General features: G+C 40.9%; 1 protein-coding gene across 1 annotated transcript in view; it reads left to right on the top strand.

The window, feature by feature from the left end:
- Window positions 1-21,414, top strand: part of si:dkey-93l1.9 (uncharacterized protein LOC562339 homolog) — a 34,031-nt gene extending 12,617 nt beyond the window's left edge. The window contains exons 3-4 of the mRNA XM_062054198.1: window positions 18,889-19,024; window positions 21,128-21,414. Coding sequence (XP_061910182.1) covers window positions 18,889-19,024; window positions 21,128-21,209 — 218 coding nt within the window. The 3' untranslated portion in view covers window positions 21,210-21,414. The remainder of the gene's footprint in view (window positions 1-18,888; window positions 19,025-21,127) is intronic.
- Window positions 21,415-21,531: the final 117 nt, after the last annotated feature.

The following is a 21,531-nucleotide window of genomic DNA, read 5'->3' as shown; positions in this document are numbered from 1 at the left end:
CCGGCCGGTAGTTCACCATGAGGTCAGGATCGAGGTTAGGTCTTTTGAGTAGAGGATGAATAACCGCTTTTTTGAATGCTAGGGGAACAGTACCAGAGGAAAGTGATAAGTTTATAATATTTAACACTGATGGACCTAATAAAACAAAAAGCTCCTTGATAAGTTTCCCAGGAATTGGGTCAAGTAAACATGTTGTTTGTTTTGTCCCATTTACACATTTTAACAATTCCTCCAATGTTATTTCATCAAAGAGGGAGAAACTATTTTGGAGGGCGGTATCCGTCGTATATACAGTCGTATCTGTGTTAATAGAACCCAGTTGTAGCTGAGATGCATTGTCTTTAATCTCTTTTCTAATGACTTCAATTTTCTTATTAAAGAAATTCATAAAGTCATCTGCTGAGTGGGTGGAGCTACTGGGAGGAGTCCCTTGTTGGGTTAGCGATGCTACTGTACTAAACAAAAATTTAGGATCATTTTTGTTGAGGTGGATTAGATTTGAGTAATATTTAGCTTTAGCTGAGGTAAGCATGCGTATATAAGTTATTAAACTATCACTCCATGCTTGATGGAAAACCTCAAGATTAGTCGCACGCCATTTGCGTTCCAGCTTTCTACATGATAATATCTCGGCTTTAGTTTCTTCTGTAAACCATGGGGTACGCCTTTTAGGGGCCCTTTTTAGCTTTAGCGGTGCTACACTATCAATGGTGTCGCGCAGGGCGTCGTTAAAGTTGTTAGTGAGGTTATCAATAGAGCCCACATAATTTGGGAATGGTGCCATTACCGAAGGCAGTAGGTCAGTAAGAGTCGTCGTTGTGGCAGCATTAATGTTGCGGCTGCTATAGTAGTTATTATTATTATTATTAGTTTGTTGACAATGAATCAGAACTTCGAATTTTATAAGGTAATGATCGGACATTACTTTAGTGTACGGGAGTATCGTAACTTTGGAGGTGGTGACACCCCTGACAAGCACTAGATCTATCGTATTACCGTTGCGATGCGTGGGTTCATTTATTATTTGTGTAAGACCACAGCTACCAATTACAGTCTGGAGCGCCACGCATGGAGGGTCCGATGGGGTATTCATATGGATGTTAAAGTCTCCCATTATGATTATATTGTCGGCGTGCGTCACTAGATCAGCAACGAACTCTGAAAATTCATTGATAAAGTCCGAATAGGGCCCTGGGGGGCGGTAGATGACAGCCAGATGCAGAGGCAGCGGTGTGACAAACCTCACAGTAAGCACCTCAAATGAGTTATATTTATTATTTAGGTCCGAGGTAAGGCTAAAGTTTTTGTTGTATATTAGTGCAACACCCCCACCCCTTTTAATGGGACGGGCAATATGCGTTCCCGTATAGCCAGGAGGAGACGCCTCACCCAGCGCAAAAATTCGTCTGGTTTGAGCCAGGTCTCGGCTAGACCAACGACATCAAGATTGTTGTCTCTAATGACTTCATTAACTAATAACGTTTTGGAAGACAATGACCTTATGTTTAAAAAGCCCATATAATAGGTAGTGGGCTGTTTTGAGGAGTTTTTATTAAAAGTATCCGTAGTAGCAATATTAATAATGTTACGTTTATTCTGCGTAGTGCACTTTAAATAATTTCGACCATATCTAGGAATTGATATGACAGGAATTGTGGTAATCTGTAAATGTCCTTGCCTATTTCTGTTGTCTGCACTCCATGTTCACTCTCTCTCTCGTTCACAGTATGGAGTGCAGCTGACGCAAGGCAGCAGCACACACCTGACTGTAATTAAAAACAGCCTATTTAACCAGGCTGCTGACAACCGGTGAGCGCCGGAACTTTGCCATTGCTTGCAACCTGTTGGTCGTGCCAAAAGAACTCACTAGTTCATCGTGTGCTTTTCATCTCAGGTTTGCCCGTATTATTCCTAGCCTTGTCTAGCGTTTTATTTTGTATCCAGTCTAGTTACTTCTTTCATGAAGTATAGTTTTCCTAGCCTTGTCTAGCGCTTTTAGTTTTGTGTTTTTTCCCTCTTAGTAGTTTTTTACATGGTGTGTTGTGTGTTTTCCACCATCGCCTTTGTTTTGCTACCTTGTGCTTCCGCCTAATAAAAGGAAGAACAATTGTAAACACAAATTCGTCTCTGCATCCTTGGGATCCACCTCACCGATTCCTAACAGAAAAGTTCCGGCCAAACTATGGAACCCGCAGAGACAGACCCCTTGAAGAGAGCATTGCAAGGCCAGGCTCAAAGGATCAACCAGCAGGGGGACCAGCTTGACCACCTGAGCCGAGGTCTACAGGGGATGTCGGAGCGTCAAGACGCCATGTTGGAGCGAATCAACATGCTGTTAGCCACCGTCGTACCCACCTCGACCACCGTGCCTGACCAGGCATCCACCCAGCCTACACAACCCGCTAGTACTAGCAACATACGGCTTTCCCGACCCGAACGTTTTTCCGGGGAAAAGGAAGACGTAAGACAATTCCTGACGCAGTGTGAACTTCATTTTGAGCTAAACGCTTCCGCTTTCACCTCTGAGCGGGCTAAGGTAGCGTTTGTGATCTCTCACCTGTCTGGCCGCGCTGGCACCTGGGCGACTGCAGAATGGAACCGTCAGACCACCTCCAGCTCCACATACGCGAACTTTTCCAAATCCTTGAAGCAAATCTTCCAACGACGACTCCCAGGTAGAGAGGCAGCGAGATCCCTTTTCCGGCTGCAACAGGGTTCACGACGGGTCGCGGATTACGCGATCGAGTTCCGCACCATGGCGGCCGATTGTGACTGGGGTCCCTCAGCACTATTGGACGCTTTCTTCCTGGGTCTCGCGGACGAGATTCGTCACATGATGATCCCGCTGTCACTCCCGACGAATCTGGATGATCTCATCGAGCTGGCGGTGCAAATCGACTTCCGCCTATTGGAGGAGAGGAGGGATCGACTAGGAAGACAAGCCCCACCTTGCAGCCAATCAGCGCCTGCTAGACCTGCCATCTGCAAGACGGAGCAACTCGAAGACAACCCCCCTTCATGGCAGATAGATGAGCCGATGCAACTGGGAGGCCGCCGACTCACCGCCGCCGAGAGGGAACGTCGCGTTCACCTCCAACTCTGCCTATACTGTGGGGCCGCTGATCATCTCATCACCCGCTGCAAAGAACTGCCGCGCCCCGCCGCACGGCCACGAGCGCGCCCTCACTCGCCAGAGGACACGTCCACCAGAGGTCGTCGTTCTCCTTCGTTGGCCGCAGGCAGAATGCAGCTAAAAGGTACTCTTTCTTAGTCTAACCAACAAATAGACATTTGCGCTCTCATTGACTCAGGAGCAGATGATAACTTTTTGGATTTTGAATTCATGAGACTCCATAAGATTCCTGTTGTCAAACTATTTGTGCCCAAGAGGGTGTATTCTCTTGATGGGCGCCTATTAGCCAGCATAACCCACCAGACACTCCCACTCAACCTGCGCTTGTCTGGAAATCATTGTGAGAAAATAATTTTTCTTGTTGTGCCATCACGGTCCGCGCCCGTCATTCTAGGGTTAACCTGGTTACATAAGCATAACCCGCACATAGACTGGCCTCGTTCGGCCATTATTAATTGGAGTGTAACCTGCCACACACATTGTCTTCGTTCCGCAGCAGGATCTCGTACACCGCCACCTACCGCTGTTATAGAGAACATAGACTTGACAAACGTGCCCAAGCACTACCATGACTTAAGGGCGGTGTTTAGCAAGGATAGAGCACTCTCACTTCCCCCCCACCGACCCTACGATTGTGGCATTGATTTGCTAGCCGGGGCGGCGTTACCATCGACCCGTATGTACAAGGTGTCTAACACCGAACTCAAAGCACTAGAAGAATACATAAACACATCTATAGCTGCCGGCCTCATTCGCCCTTCGACCGCACCTGTAGCCGCTGGATTTTTTTTGTCGAAAAGAAGGACAAGTCCCTACGGCCTTGTATAGACTACCGCACTCTTAATCAGATTACTATCAAGAATAAGTATCCTCTACCACTCCTTGATTCAGCTTTTACTCCATTACAATCAGCGAGGTTTTTTACTAAACTCGATCTACGTAACGCTTACCATCTTGTTCGCATCCGAGAGGGGGATGAATGGAAGACCGCATTCAACACTCCTCTCGGACATTTTGAGTATCTTGTCATGCCTTTTGGACTTACTAATGCACCTGGCGTTTTTCAAGGTTTCATTAATGACATTTTTCGGGACATGACAGGTCGTTTTCTCTTTGTTTACTTGGACGATATATTAATTTATTCATCTACATTTGACGAACATGTGCAGCAGGTTCGGTTAGTCCTTCAACGATTGCTCGAGAACAAACTGTTCGTCAAGGCGGAAAAATGCGAGTTTCACTCATCCTCCATTCCATTCTTAGGTTTTATCATTGAGGAGGGTAGACTCAGACCGGATCCCGCTAAGGTAAAAGCAGTAGTAGATTGGCCCACTCCGGTTTCCAAGAAGCACCTTCAGAGATTCTTGGGCTTCTCTAATTTTTATAGGCGATTTATTCGTAATTTTAGTCGCGTCGCTGAGCCACTTACGAGGCTAACCTCTACTAAGGTTCCGTTTGAATGGGGACCCGAAGCCAATTCCGCGTTCTTGAGGCTGAAAAGGTTGTTTACTTCTGCCCCTGTTCTGTGTTACCCTGACCGTTCTCTCCAATTTTTTGTTGAGGTGGACGCTTCTGATTCAGGTGTAGGGGCCGTACTCTCCCAGAAATCTACCACCGACCAGAAGTTGCACCCCTGTGCTTTCTTCTCTCGTCGCCTATCCCCTGCTGAGAGAAATTATGACATTGGCAACAGGGAGCTTCTGGCGGTCATTTTGGCCCTTCAGGAGTGGAGACATTGGCTGGAAGGGGCGGAGCAACCATTCATCATCTACACAGACCACAAGAACCTGTCCTACTTAAGGACCGCCCAGAGACTGAACCCCCGCCAGGCCAGGTGGCAACTATTTCTGACCCGTTTTAACTTTATCATCACTTTCCGACCTGGTTCTCAGAATGGGAAGCCCGATGCCCTGTCCCGTGTCTACTCTTCATCCTTTGAGAATTCTTCACATGAACCAATTGTTCCCCATACCCACGTCATTGGGGGACTCCAGTGGGACATCGAGCGGCAAGTCTTGGAGGCCCTGAAGTCGGACACATCTCCTCGGGGCTGCCCACCAGGCCGGTTGTTTGTGGTTCCTCGGCTCCGTTCCAGCGTTCTGGATTGGGCACATGGGTCGAAGATCGCTTGCCATCCAGGTATTCGTCGCACCAGTTTTGTCCTCTCCCAGCGTTTTTGGTGGCCATCCATTCTGGCAGATACGAAGGCGTTTGTGGCAGCATGTCGGATCTGCGCCCGGAACAAGGCATCCCACCAGGCTCCAGCAGGACTGTTACACCCATTACCCATCCCCTCCCGCCCGTGGTCACACATAGCTGTGGACTTTGTCACAGGACTACCCCCCTCCGAGGGTAATGACACTGTCTTGACCATTGTGGACCGGTTCTCGAAGATGGCCCACTTCGTGGCCCTCCCCAAGCTGCCGTCAGCTCTTGAAACTGCCCAATTATTAGTGCTCCACGTTTTCCGGCTGCACGGCATCCCCACTGATGTGGTATCCGACAGAGGACCACAGTTTTCCTCGGCCGTCTGGAGGGCATTCTGCAAATCTCTGGGGGCCTCCCCTAGCCTGTCCTCCGGCTACCACCCTCAGAGCAATGGACAGACCGAGCGGACCAACCAAGACCTGGAGGCAGCCATCCGGTGCACTTGTCATCAGCAACCTTCGACCTGGTCTGAGAATCTCCCATGGATCGAATACGCTCACAATTCCCTCATTAGCTCCGCCACCGGCCTGTCTCCATTTCACGTCGCCTATGGGTTCCAACCACCAGTTTTTCCTTCTACCCAACCCAGTGCCGACGTCCCATCTGTTACTGCACACCTACATCGGGCTCACCAGGCTTGGCGCAACACCAGGGCGGCGTTAAGAAGAACATCGGCCAGGAATCAACTCTTAGCCAACCGCCATCGCACACCAGCCCCACACTACCTGTTGGGACAGAAGGTCTGGTTATCGTCTCGGGACCTACCATTGGCCACCGAATCTAGGAAACTGGCTCCCAGGTTCATTGGACCATTCCCCATTGCCAAGATCATCAATCGTGTTGCAGTCAAGCTCCATCTCCCTAGATCTCTCAAGTGCCATCCTGTTTTTCACGTGTCCCGCATCAAGCCTGTCTCATCCAGCCCGCTCAGTCCTCCGGAGGTACCGCCTCCTCCACCCAGGCTGGTTGATGGTCACCCAGCATTTACTGTAAACACCATCTTGGATGTGAGAAGAAGGGGAAGGGGTTTCCAATACCTGGTGGACTGGGAGGGGTACGGCCCAGAGGAACGGTCATGGATTTCTAGATCGCTTATAATTGACAAGGACTTGATCAAGGACTTTTACGTTCGATTCCCAGACAAGCCAGGTAGGTCGCCAGGAGGCGTCCGTTGAGGGGGGGGGGTACTGTGGTAATCTGTAAATGTCCTTGCCTATTTCTGTTGTCTGCACTCCATGTTCACTCTCTCTCTCGTTCACAGTATGGAGTGCAGCTGACGCAAGGCAGCAGCACACACCTGACTGTAATTAAAAACAGCCTATTTAACCAGGCTGCTGACAACCGGTGAGCGCCGGAACTTTGCCATTGCTTGCAACCTGTTGGTCGTGCCAAAAGAACTCACTAGTTCATCGTGTGCTTTTCATCTCAGGTTTGCCCGTATTATTCCTAGCCTTGTCTAGCGTTTTATTTTGTATCCAGTCTAGTTACTTCTTTCATGAAGTATAGTTTTCCTAGCCTTGTCTAGCGCTTTTAGTTTTGTGTTTTTTCCCTCTTAGTAGTTTTTTACATGGTGTGTTGTGTGTTTTCCACCATCGCCTTTGTTTTGCTACCTTGTGCTTCCGCCTAATAAAAGGAAGAACAATTGTAAACACAAATTCGTCTCTGCATCCTTGGGATCCACCTCACCGATTCCTAACAGGAATTTTTAGATTGTTTGCCACCTCAGTAAAATGCATGTCCACCTCTGACGCAAAAAAAACATTATGTGAGTTGTATATTACTCTAAGAGAATTGCTATGTGTGCAGGGATTATCCAGCCTGGCGCTGGCTAGTTCTAGCTTAACAGACTCCTTATTAGCGCTTCTTTGTGGATTAGCATTTAGCTTTTTCGTTAGCCCCGCTAACAACAACGCCTTTAGCTTTGTTGTTAGCCCCGCCCGACACCCCCGCTTCTGCTTCCGAGCGCACCGCTTACGTCTCTTTCGTTGACGGTCTCCGCTGGTAGTGGACGCCGCTGCTTCAAAGGCCACTGCTGGATGTAGCTCGCGAAGAATTCCCAAGCTAGCTAGTAGGTCCACCGTACACGCATCTTTCAGCCCAAAATGGCCCGATCTCTCCACATCCAGAATCGTAAGTCGGTCGTAAGTGATCACGGAGTGAACACGCTGTGAGCCAGCCATGAAATTGACTGAATTGACGGGTGTTTTTGCCAAATCGGTCTACACTTCCAGGAGCGCTCGCAAGAAGCCATCTTGGATTGATTGATATTATTATTATTATCCATTCTACTGCAACTGTTGTTGTTGATGTTGTTTAGTAGCTATCATCATCATTATAATAATGCTGATTTGCAATTAAACTGTACTGCTGCTGCAGAAGTGATTCGGTTCACGTACTGAACTGCGGCCACAGTGTGGTGCTGTGTCAGTCACTGATTCTAGTGATTCAGTACAGTCAAAAGAACTGCAGAAGTGATTCGGTTCACATACTGAACTGCGGCCACAGTGTGGTGCTGTGTCAGTCACTGATTCTAGTGATTCAGTACAGTCAAAAGAACTGCCGATTCCATGAAAACAAGCCACATGAAAACAAACACACGTCCCCATTATCTCAACACATAAAGTTATGAGAGTAGACAACTAGTCTACTAGCAGTCTACTGGCGGGGGGTAAAGGTAAGGTCATTTTATGGGGTATTTGGCAAATCTGGAAACTAAATCGTTACCAAGAAATCTCTTCACCAATGTGTTTATAAAGGTGTCTAGTAACATGTCCTAAAAAGTTGAAATTCAACTCCTGGGGGAAAGTTCGTAAAAAACTGCACAAAGTCGGGTACCATTAACCGATGTTCGAAAATTCGAAAATGCTTAATTTGGCCTTAAGTAACTTGTGAGGGGTCAAACTAGGGGTTCTTCAATATTCTGAGTTCATTGCAAGTATTTATTTTTCACCAAGACCACTCCCTGGTGGAAAAATGGCCACACCTCCTTTCCCAGGTCATCGTTCATCCCGACAATGCCCCCTACTCACACATACCATGCAGGGTATATGTAAAAAAATAATAATAATAAAATGAAAACAGATAATACTTTATTCTTTAATGTTTGACATGATGAATGGGCCAAGTCAGTGTTTAGTGATGGTTGCTGTAATTGATTGGCATTTCAATGTGAGGACGTTATGAGTTTAACATTAGCACCAAACATGCTGGATCCATTTGCATCCCTTTTCTTTGTTGAACATGGGTGGACACAATATACTGCTTTTAATGTCAGCTACGTAAGTATTATTGAAATCTTTTTCTATCAATTTGAAATGTTTCACTTCACTGCATTGATTATAAGGTTAGAACTAAATGTTGTCATTACTAGTATTAAGAATTCCCTAGGCTCTATGTTTAACAATTCTGTTTTAATCTGCTTTTTTCTAAGAAAGAGTGTCCCTTTGATTTCTAAACTGATGTGTTTTGAGGGCAGAGTAGTTGATTGGATCCATTGGTAACATCATGGAGGATTCTGGACTACTAGAGCTGATCCAGCTGATTTATCCGGGGAGTACGACAGCTAGCCACATCCTGGATTGAGGGTGTTTTGACAAGGCAATCCGTGCTCACCTCCTCATTAGTGCAGCCATGTATCAGCACATCATGAAACATGCCTTCACTGAGGAGGAGCTTGTTGGAATGAGGACCTTTATGGAGATGGTAGATGATGGGAAGATGGGAGCCAGTCACACGGATCCAGTGGTGGTACTGTTTGAGCAGAGATTTGAAGGAACCTTCAAAAGACTCGCCAAATGGGGACGAACACCTGCACTCTGGGTGCAGTACCACCACATGGTAAATGTTATTAAGATGTTCATCCGAACTGAGCGGCTTGCAGACCACGATGGGCACCTGTCCTGCATTGCTACCTGGATGCTGGACATCTTTGCATCTGCAGGCCATTATCAGTATGCCAAAGGTGCTGTCAACTGATAAAGGAACTGGAAACTTTGCCTGGTTACGAAGAGACCATCGAACGTTTCACTTCCCATGGGAACCATGTTGTCCGGTATTCCAGCCACGATTGGTCTGGCACATGGTGTGACATCTGCATTGAGCAGACGTTAATGAAGGCGGCCAAATCAGAAGGTGGACTGAGCAGAGGGAGGATGAGAAGCAGTGATGCTGGCCACAAGTGGTGGGTGCTCACCCTCAGCCACTTCTCTAATATCAACAAGCATATGGAGGAAGGTGTAAACCAACATGCTCCACTCCACAGAGACCTTGGGAAAGCCCAGATGGAGCGTGATGCAGAGGCAGTTAAACTTGCCCTCCAGTGGTTCGAGGAGAACAACCCGTTCGACCACGAACGCAACAAAGAGATGCTTGTATCTTTCTCTACAGGATTCACAAGCACAGAAGATGACCAAGTCAATGCTGAGAGAGCAGCTGAAGTAGGGAGAGAGATGCAGAAAAAGCTGGATGGAAAGTAAACGACATCAACCATGGAGGTGAAGTCAAAGGTGCAAGCCCTCTCATCTCTGAGATCATAGATTTGGGTCAAAATGAATGATCAACAAGTTGCACCGGCTGGGATACACTGAGTCTTATTCAGAGACACAAAACTACAAATACTGCTACCTTAATGACAGGAACGGAGATGGCATATGGACATCTTCCTGGACATACGCGCTACCAAGGATGCAGTGATTCAGGCTGGTACTGCGATCTTCCACTACATCTACCATGGACCAGGTACTACTCTGGGTGAAGTTTGATACAACATCTTCTCACGTAAGGCAGCGGCTGGGCTGATCAACCCGGAGACTCTACCTCCAACAGAGGGTGCAGCAGCACAGCATTCGCTCCGTGCCTACCTCCAGACTCGGGACTGGCTCCTTCTACAGAGCATGTCTCTGGACCCCAGTGACTATGGATGGACAATAGGTGTTCATGGTTATGAGCCAGTTCCAACTGTAGACGCAATGGCTCCTGAAGAGCTACTCCAGTTCACAAGCTGCAATTGCCATGGAGATTGCAGCAGTCTGCGATGCAGCTGCAAAAAGAATAGCGTCAAGTGCATCTCAGCTTGTGGAGTCTGTCAAGGCATTACCTGCAAGAATGCTATTCATGATGATGGCATTTATGATGAATACTCAGAGGCAGACATTGACTCATAAAGCATTCCACAAGGGGGATCACTGTTTGCTCTGACTAATGTGAAACGAATAGTAATAAATGCAACTTTATGTAAATGCAAAAAAGGGTGTGGCAGTTTTTCCACTAAGGAATCGTTGTAGTGAAAAACAAATGCTATAAATGAACTCAGGATAATAAAAAAAAACCTAGTTTGACCCCTCACAAGTTACTTAAGGCCAAATTAAGCATTTTCAAATGTTCAAAAAATCGGTTATTGGTACCCCGACTTTGTGCAGTTTTTTATAAGGTTTCCCCCAGGAGTTGAATTTCAACTTTTTAGGACATGTTATTAGACACCTTCAGAAACACATTGGTGAAGAGATTTCTTGGAAACGATTTAGTTCCCAGATTTTCAGACGCTTCCCTTACTAGTAGGGCAGGCTGTTTTGAGAAGATTTAAAATAAAAATAATAACTAATGTATGTACACATACATAGGTTATTATTTACACAGTTATTGTAACAAAAATACATTTCTCCTTGGGGATCAATTCTGATTTATATTATTATTATTATTATTATTATTATTATTATTATCCCTTCTACTGCAACTGTTGTTGTTGTTAGATTAACGGAAGTCCCTACGCAGTGCGTGGGGACTCGCGTTCACCCTATTTGCTGCTTCTCCCGCGAATGTCTGCACTGTACTGTACTACGTACTGTACTAAGGGGCGCCCCCTTAGTGTTGTGTCGTTCGTGAACGTGATTCAGGGAGGGGCGGTAGTGTTGTGTGGGCGCCTATTTGCTGCTTCTCCCGCAAATGTCTGCACTGTACTGTACTACGCACGCCCCCCACCCCCTCCTATTTTTTATTTTATATTCGGGGAACACATTTTTTGAACGAATCATTTTAAGGAACTGATTCTAGTGATTCAGTACAGTCAAAAGAACTGCCAATCCCATCACTACGCCATGGTAGTTTGACACTAGTCAATAAGCTCCTTCTTTTTCTCTACCCTCTTGTTGTGGGGCAGACTGGCTCGTACATGCACATGTCGCCATTTCTAGTACAAAGTAGCGTATAGTTCAAACTTAAGCCTGTCGGTAGTCTCGCTATGGAAGCGCTAAAAACCACAACAAAGGAAGAGCATACTTGCCAACCTTGAGACCTCCGAATTCGGGAGATGGGGGGGTTGAAGTGGGCGGGGTCGGGGTGGGTGTTGCCGGGGACGGGGTTAAGGGGAGGAGTATATTTATAGCTAGAATTCACTGAAATACAAGTATTTCTTATATATATATACACTACCGTTCAAAAGTTTGGGGTCACCCAAACAATTTTGTGGAATATCCTTAATTTCTAAGAACAAGAATAGACTGTCGCGTTTCAGATTAAAGTTCTCTTTTTCTGGCCATTTTGAGCGTTTAATTGACCCCACAAATGTGATGCTCCAGAAACTCAATCTGCTCAAAGGAAGGTCAGTTTTGTATCTTCTGTAACGAGCTAAACTGTTTTCAGATGTGTGAACATGATTGCACAAGGCTTTTCTAATAATCAATTAGCCTTCTGAGCCAATGAGCAAACACATTGTACCATTAGAACACTAGAGTGATAGTTGCTGGAAATGGGCCTCTATACACCTATGTAGGTATTGCACCAAAAACCAGATATTTGCAGCTAGAATAGTCATTTACCACATTAGCAATGTATAGAGTGTACTTCTTTAAAGTTAAGACTAGTTTAAAGTTATCTTCATTGAAAAATAAGGACATTTTAATGAGACCCCAAACTTTTGAATGGTAGTATATATATATATATATATATATATATATATATATATATATATATATATATATATATATATATATATATATATATATATATATATATATATATATATATATATATATATATACTTGACTTTCAGTGAATTCTAGCTATATATGTATATATATATATATATGTATATATATATTTATTTATTTTATTATATATATATATATATATATATATATATATATATATATATATATATATATATATATATATATATATATATATATATATATATATATATATATATATATATATATATATATATATATAAATAAATACAAGAAATACTTGAATTTCAGTGTTAATTTATTTACACATTTACACACACATAACAGTCTGATCTACAAAATGTGCAGGCAGCATACCCCTTCCCCTTCGAGCTGTCCTGGATGAACTGAAATAATTTTTTCCAATCATTTTGAAACTTGCAAGCGTACTTCTTCTAACTCGTCGTCGCCATGTCTCTTCTTTGTTCTTCTGCTTCGTCTCTGTTATGTTTTTGGACATTACTACTTGCCGTAGTTTTGAAGCAATGCATGATGGGAATCCGGATGTTGTGTGTCAGTGTATTAACGTGCCGGCTGGAATAAACACACGCTGAGAAATAGCACCGTGCCTGCCCACTTTATGGGTTATAAATAAACCTATGGATAATGGAGACTTATATAATAGTCTCCTTTTCAGATGAGAGAGGACACTAAAGGCAGTGCCTTTAAGGCACGCCCCCAATATTGTTGTCCGGGTGGAAATCGGGAGAAATTCGGGAGAATGGTTGCCCCGGGAGATTTTCGGGAAGGGCACTGAAATTTGGGAGTCTCCCGGGAAAATCGGGAGGGTTGGCAAGTATGAGGAAGAGGCGAAGTCAAAGTAGAGGCATGTAAATAAGAGCGCCCACAAAACGGCCCATCCTGAAGAGACAATTTATAACACATCATCTATGCACCATTTTGACCACCATTATATGTTATGTAGACCACCAGGAAGAAATAAATCATAATATGAACTAGGGATGTCCGATAATATCGGACTGCCAATATATTATTATTATTATTATTATTATCGGCCGATGAATGCTTTAAAATGTAATATCGGAAATTATCAGTATCGGTTTCAAAAAGTGAAATGTATGACGTTTTAAAACGCCGCTGTACACGGACGTAGGGGGATGTACAGAGCGCCAATAAGCCTTAAAGGCACTGCTTTTGAGTGCCAACACGGTCACTTAATATCTATGGCTTTATGCAACAGCCATACAGGTCACACCGAGGGGGACGTATAAACAACTTTAACACTGTTACAAATATGCGCCACGCTGTGAACCCACACCAAACAACAATGACAAACACATTTCGGGAGAACATCCGCACCGTAACACAACATAAACACAACAGAACAAATACCCAGAACCCCTTGCAGCACAAACTCTTCCGGGACGCTAAAATGTACACCCCCCCCAACCCCGCCCATCTCAATTCAGAGGTCTCAAGGTTGGCAAGTATGCTCTAGTATACTCTGGACTGAAGCTGTGTGCCTTCATTGTTTTTGTAGCTGTTGTTTTGAGGCATGTTTAAAAAAAAATCAAAATAATGCACTTTGTGAAAGTCAGTGACTGCCGCGATGCCAAAAGTTAAAGGATTGACTGGAAATACTGATTTGAAGCTGGGCACAGGACATGATGGGATTCAAGAAGGCATACTACAAAAAATACTCCAGGAATTTAAAGAAGAAATGTTACAAAAATTGGAAGAATTGATGGATGGATGGAAAGAGGATATGAAAGAAATGAAAGAAGAAATGAAAGAAATGAAAAAAGAGAACAACTCCAGAAATAAAGAAGCCACTGAAATGAGCAAACAAATGAAGATCCTTCAAGAAGACAACAACATGCTGAGGAACATCATAGATGAAATGGATCAGGATAAACGAATGAATGATATCATTGTGACAGGGCACCGAATTAAACCAAGATCCTATGCGAAAGCTGTGAATAATGAAGGTGAACCAGATGAAATGGATATGGTCTCAGCAGAACAGCAAGTGGTCAACTTCCTGCAATCAAAAGAAATTGAAATTGACATTAATACCATCGAAACATGCATCCCACTGAACGGAAGAAACAACAACGCCACTCCAGTCGTGCTTGTGAAACTCGTAAACAGAAAATCTAAAATGGCATTGCTGAGACAGGGAAAGAAGCTGAAGGGAACAAATGTGTACATGAATGAGCATCTCACAAAACGCAATGCTGGAATCGCCAAGAAAGCACGCGACTTGAGAAGGCAGGGAAAAATCCAGGGAACTTGGAGCGCCAACTGTAAAATCTACATCAAGCTGAATGGAAGTCCAGAAGCAAGAGTAATTGTTGTCCATGACATCAAGGACCTGGACAATTTTTAAAGTTTACACAGCTACCACAACAACGATGATAATGGACTCTGACAGAAAACAAGCACCTAAATTCAGCATCGGCACTACTATGTTCCAAGGGACGACTAAACAAGAGGACCTAGATTCAAGATTGCATCCACCTACACTTATAGAGATTATTGAAACAACATCAAAGTTTGTTGAACAAGAAAATATGGAACTAAAAAATTTCTGCAACAAAGATCACAAAAACCAGGATTTGGAAAATGATATAGATCCAGATACAATTTTTTTCTCCCACATCAGTAATAGTTGTTTTTATTATACAGATGATCAATATAATAGCAACATTGAATGTGATAACAAATTGTCAATTATTCATTTTAATAGTAGAAGCTTGTATGCAAATTACAATAACATTAAGAACTTTTTGGAACACATCAACGAACCCTTCAAAGTGATTGCTGTCACAGAAACATGGATTGATGATAAAAAAAAGGAATATATTTTGATCTGGAGGGATATGAACTAAACTACATCAACAGAACCAACAAAAATGGAGGAGGAGTAGCTGTGTACGTGATGAAGAACCTGAACTACAAAGTGGTAAAAAACATGTCATTTGCCATTGATAATATCTTAGAATGTATAACCATTGAAATATGTCAGGAAAAAAGCAAAAACATATTCATCAGTTGTATATATAGATCACCTAAGTCAAGTATAGAAACATTTGAAGAATGGATCAAGGCAACTTACATGGACAATGGTCAAAGAATAATGTTCTTATGTGGTGACTTTAATATTGACTTATTGAACCCCAACAAGCAAAAGTCTATTGATGACTTCATTGATACAATGTACAGCATCAGTCTATATCCTAAAATCACAAGGCCAAGCAGAATCACAGCACACTGTGCCACGCTTATTGATAATATTTTTACCAATGATTTTGATAATAACACTACAAGTGGTCTACTTATAAGCGACGTTAGTGATCATCTGCCAGTTTTTACAATATATAATGGAAACTACAAGAAGAACATGGAAGACAAAAGGACATTTCGAAGACTATGCACAGAGAAGAGGATGACTGCCTTCAAAATTGAGCTACAAAAGCAAGATTGGGACAATGTGTACAATGAAAAAGAGGTTGATGAAGCATATGAACATTTCTTAAACAAGTTCATAATACTTTATGACAAACATTGTCCATGGATACAACTCAGTAACAAGCAGAGAAAGAATAATCAACCATGGATGACAAAAGGATTAAAAAATGCTTGTAAGAAGAAGAATACACTATATAGAGAATTTATAGCACAAAGAACTATAGAGGCAGAAATTAAGTACAAAAAGTATAAAAACAAGTTAACAGACATACTACGATCATGTAGAAAAGAATATTACAGTGAATTGTTGGACAGGAACAAAAATAATATGAGAGCAACATGGGGCATCCTCAATAGCATTATTAAAAATGGAACTAAGAGGGACTACCCTCAATACTTTTTAGATGAAAATAAAAAAAATGACAACATAAAGGAAGTAGTTGAAAGCTTCAATAATTATTTTGTAAATATTGGACCAAAATTGGAAGAAAGGATTCCAGACCCAGTTCCAATTGAGGACTATAATGATACCATAGAGCGAAATCCCAACTCCAAGTTCCTCAGTAATGTGACACAGGAGGAAATAGTTACAATCGTGAAAAAATGTCAATCTAAGACTTCAACTGATTGTAACGGAATTGATATGGAAACGATAAAAAAGGTTATTGAAGAGATCTCAGGACCATTAATGTATATTAGTAACCTATCATTTCAAACAGGTACATTTCCAAACAAAATGAAAATAGCTAAAGTTGCACCAATTTATAAGACTGGAGATAAACATCAATTTACAAATTATAGACCTGTTTCTCTACTTCCACAATTTTCTAAAATCATTGAAAAACTGTTCAATAACAGATTAGAAAGTTTCATAAATAAAAATAGAATACTCGAAGAGAACCAATATGGATACAGAGCTAATGTTTCAACTTCAATGGCTTTAATTGAAATTACAGAAGAAATTACCAATGCAATAGATAGTAAAAAATGTGCAGCAGCAGTTTTTATGGATCTAACTAAAGCATTTGACACAATTAATCACAATATTTTAATCAAAAAACTAGAACGATATGGCATCAGAGGGTTAGTCTTAAACTGGATAAGAAGTTATCTAACGAACAGGAAACAATACGTGAAGCTAGGCGAACACACGTCTACAACGCTAAATATATCCTGTGGTGTACCTCAGGGATCAATACTAGGACCTAAATTATTCAATCTCTATATAAATGACATTTGTAAAGTTACAAAAGATTTAAAGTTAGTATTATTTGCGGATGATACAACAGCGTTTTGTTCAGGAGAGAACACACAGGAGATAATACAAATAATAACAGAAGAAATTAACAAATTAAAAAGATGGTTTGACAAAAACAGACTATCGTTGAATCTTAGTAAAACTAAAATAATGCTATTTGGTAACAGTAGAAGAGAAAGTAAAACACAAATACAAATAGATGGAATAGAAATTGAAAGAGTAAATGAAACCAAATTTCTAGGTATAATGATTGATGATAAATTGAACTGGAAATCTCACATAAAAAATATACAACATAAAGTTGCAAGAAACACGTCAATAATGAATAAAGCAAAACATGTTCTAGACCAAAAATCCCTTCATATTCTCTACTGCTCACTAGTGTTACCATATCTGAGCTACTGTGTAGAAATATGGGGAAATAATTACAAAAGTACACTTCATTCATTAACGGTGTTACAAAAAAGATCAGTTAGAATAATACATAATAACATACAAATCCTTTATTTATTGAATCAAAAATACTGAAATTCCACGACATAGTGAATTTGCAAACAGCTAAAATTATGCACAAAGCAAACTATAACCTGCTACCCAAGAATATACAACAATTCTTCTCAAAAAAAGAGGAGAAATATAATCTTAGAGAAAAACGTAATTTAAAACATTTGTTTGCACGTACAACACTTAAGACCTTCAGTATATCAGTATGTGGAATTAAATTATGGAATGGATTAAGCAAAGCAATCAAACAATGTACTAATATGATCCACTTCAAGAAACTCTTCAAACTTAAAGTGTTTACAAAGTACAATGAAGAAGAACCATGACAAACATTCTCAATTTATTTCATCCATCCATTCATTCATTCTTAAAGTAATCTTACTTATCTCATCATATGAAATATGACTTACTTCACCAATTATTATTATTAAATTCTTACTATTATTTATTTATTTATTTTTATTGTAATTACTTATGGAGTTTATTGTGAAAAAATTGTGAACAGGAAGTGAACAAAAAGTTTTGCAACTGTTATGTAAAGAAAAGGGGTAGGATTAAATAAGCTCTGCTTCTTCCTACTCCTTTTCGAACATGTTGAAAAGAAACTGGAAATTGTGATGTATCATGTTGTATGCTTGCATGTTCGAAATAAACTCAAACTCAAACTCAAAGTATAGTATTTCCCATAGTTGTAATGGGTATTAGGATTATCTCAGGGAAAGCATGTCCCAAATTCCAAGCTGCTGTTTTGAGGCATGTTAAAAAAAATAATGCACTTTGTGACTTCAATAATAAAAATATGGCAGTCCCATGTTGGCACTTTTTTCTATAACTGTAGTTGAAGTTGTTCTCTTATTTTGGAAAACCTTGTTTTTGATTGACTTGTATTAGTAGATTGCACAGTACAGAACATATTCCGTACAATAGACCACTATATGGTAACAACGGGGCATCACAACAAAATTAGGCATAATAGTGTGTTAATTCCACGACTGTATATATCGCTATCGGTTGATATCGGAATCGGTAATTAAGAGTTGGACAATATCAGAATATCGGATATCGGCAAAAAAGCCATTATCGGACATCTCTAATATGAACCCTTTAAGGCTCGTTGTCCTCCGTTCAAAGTGCGGATTTAAACTTACCAGAAAATGCTGTGAACACACCGTCATGTAGCAGGTGATGGCGTTAAAAGTCATGTTTGATGGTCTTGTTTTGTTTTCCCGAAGCGTTCTTGACCACGGTTGCGGCCGTTAATGATGCCGCCCGTCAGAAATAAACATTTACCTGATCTCCTCATTTTAAAGCATGTTTTTCTTTTTTACTTAATGTTGTTTTTGCTCCAGCAGTGAAGTACGATTTGAACGACGTGCGCAAGCACGCCAAACTGAACATGATGAACAACGTGGCGACAGTCTTTGTCTTCTTCACCGTCCTTGTTAACATCTTCATCACAGCGCTGGGCTTTGAGGGACACGCCATAAGGTACACTTGAATATGTATACACCTTTTAGATATGTTTGCTATGTTTTGTACAGACAGAGAAACGTTTTATGCCAAATGTTTCATTTACACAAGAATGATGGCACCCGTCTTGTCTGGAAAACATAATTGAGCTGACAGGAAACTAGACCTAAGATGACCTTGGTCTAAGTTCACATATTGACGTCCTGTATGTGGGGTTAGCGCCTCGTGTGTGGTGTGAGCGCACCTGCAGCTGCGAGAGGGTGGGCGCCGTTCATTTTAGTGACGACATCAGCACAACTAGTCTGTTGTGACGCACAGAAGCCGTCAGACAGCAACAATCGCTTCCAACACAAAAGTGTGGAAGAAGTAAATCTCAGCAAACTAATTTTTGACCTTCTTTTAAAAGTTTCATTTACCTTTTTTTTTTACCTTCTTTGACCTTCTGTTTACTTTATTTGACCTTCTGTTGCTTTATTTTTGTCTTTTTTAACCTTCTTTTATGTGAATTAGTGTGAATTATATTTATACAGCACTTTTCTCTAGTGACTCAAAGCGCTTTTTTACATAGTGAAACCCAATATCTAAGTTACATTTAAACGAGTGTGGGTGGCACTGGGAGCAGGTGGGTAAAATGTCTTGCCCAAGGACACAACGGCAGTGACTAGGATGGCAGAAGCGGGGATCCAACCTGGAACCCTCAAATTGCTGGCACGGCCACTATACCAACCGAGCCATACCACAATATTATCTTTATTTTTGAATTTTTTAACCTTCTTTTTATCTTTATCTTTACCTTATTTTACTTTTTTAAATCCCTTTTAACCTTATTTACCTTCTTTTTACATTTGTTTTACCTTTATAACTTATTCCACGTTCTTTGACCTTGTTTACCCTTCATTTGCCTTCTTTTAACCTTCTTCGACCTTTTTTTACTTTCTTTGTATTTTGAACCTTCTTTTTACCTTCTTTTATTAAAATGTTGTACCTTCTTTTTACCTTTTTTGTACTTTTTTTTTTACATTTCCCTCTGACATCATTTTCAACGTTTTACTTCGACTCTTGTATACCTTATTTGAACTTTTTTTTTTAACCTTATTTGAACTTTTACCTTCTTTGACCTTCCTTTTACCCTTATTTACCTTTTTTACCTTCTGTTTTAACTAAGACCTTTTAACCATTTTTTAACTTTCAACTTGGTTTACCTTTTACCTTCTTTTTGTTTTACTTTCTTTCTACTCTTGTTTACCTTCTTTCTTTTTTATACCAAATTTTACCTTTTGACTTTCTTTGATCTTCTTTTTCACATTGTTTACCTTCTTTTTATATTCTATTGTCCTTAGTTATTTCTTTAACTTCTTTTTACTTTTTTTTAACCTTCTTTGACCTTTTTACCTTCTGTACCTTTTTTGACCTTTTTAACCATGTTTAACCTTCTCTAACTTCTTTGACCTTTGTTTTGCCTTTTACTTTCTTTATAAATTTGTCCACCTTCTTTGACTTTCTTTTTACCTTAAACATTGTTATCTTCTTTGAACCTTTTATTTTCTTCACTTTTTTTTTTACCCTTGTTTACCTTATTTAAACATTTTTAACCTTCATTTAACCTTAGTTTACCTTGTGCTTACTTTTAGACCTTCTTCTTACCCTTGTTTGACTCCCTTTTACTTTGGTTTACCCTTTTACCTTTTTTATTTTCCTTAAACTCTTATTTACCTTTTTTAATAGTTAATTTTACCTTTTGACCTTCGTTTTACCTTTCACCTCTTTTTTACTTAATATTTACCTTCTTTTTACTTTATTTTTTACCCTCATTTTATTTTATTCTACCTTCTTTTTTACCCTTGTTTACCTTTTTTATACAACAACATTATTTCTACCTTCTTTTTACCTTTATTTACCCTTATTTCAACTGTCCTTGACCTTTTTTAGTTTCTTTTTACCGACTTTGTGACTTCTTTTACCTTGTTTTGTACTCCTGTTTGTGTTCTTCGACTTACCTTGGCAGTCTTGCCTGCGAAGGTGGCAACATGGCCAGGTTGATGTTGCCCACTAAAGACCAGCGACAAAGAAAAAGGTAAAGACAAAGAGAAGAACTAAGTAGACTTTCTTCTTACCTTCCAGGGCAGCACAACAGCCAATCATGATGGAAGCCATACCTCACATAGATCCTCAGCCTTTTCAACTCAACACAACGGTCTTTTGAATGTTATCTAAAAGTGTTTTCATATCAGTTTTCATTTGCACACGCTAAGCTATTTAAAAAGTATTTTTATGCTTGTTATTCCAAATGTCGTCTTTCTATGCCCATCTTCAATGTTTGATGCAAGTCACCATTTTGAACACATATTATGTGAAAATATGGTTGATCCCAAAATGCAACTATTAAAATGTTCTACTCTTCCGTGACAACTTTTCACAAAAAGTTGGTGTGTTTTTGTCAAAATTAATCAAAGCATTCATTCGTTGATCTACAGTAATAGCTCCACTCACCAGTTTTTCAGAATAAGAACTGTCACTATATGAAG

This window comes from Entelurus aequoreus, linkage group LG07 (genome assembly GCF_033978785.1).
Source record: "Entelurus aequoreus isolate RoL-2023_Sb linkage group LG07, RoL_Eaeq_v1.1, whole genome shotgun sequence".
In the NCBI taxonomy this organism is placed as follows: Eukaryota; Metazoa; Chordata; class Actinopteri; order Syngnathiformes; family Syngnathidae; genus Entelurus; species Entelurus aequoreus.
The sequence above is the reverse complement of the archived record's forward strand: the minus strand, read 5'-3'. Positions and strand labels throughout refer to the sequence as shown.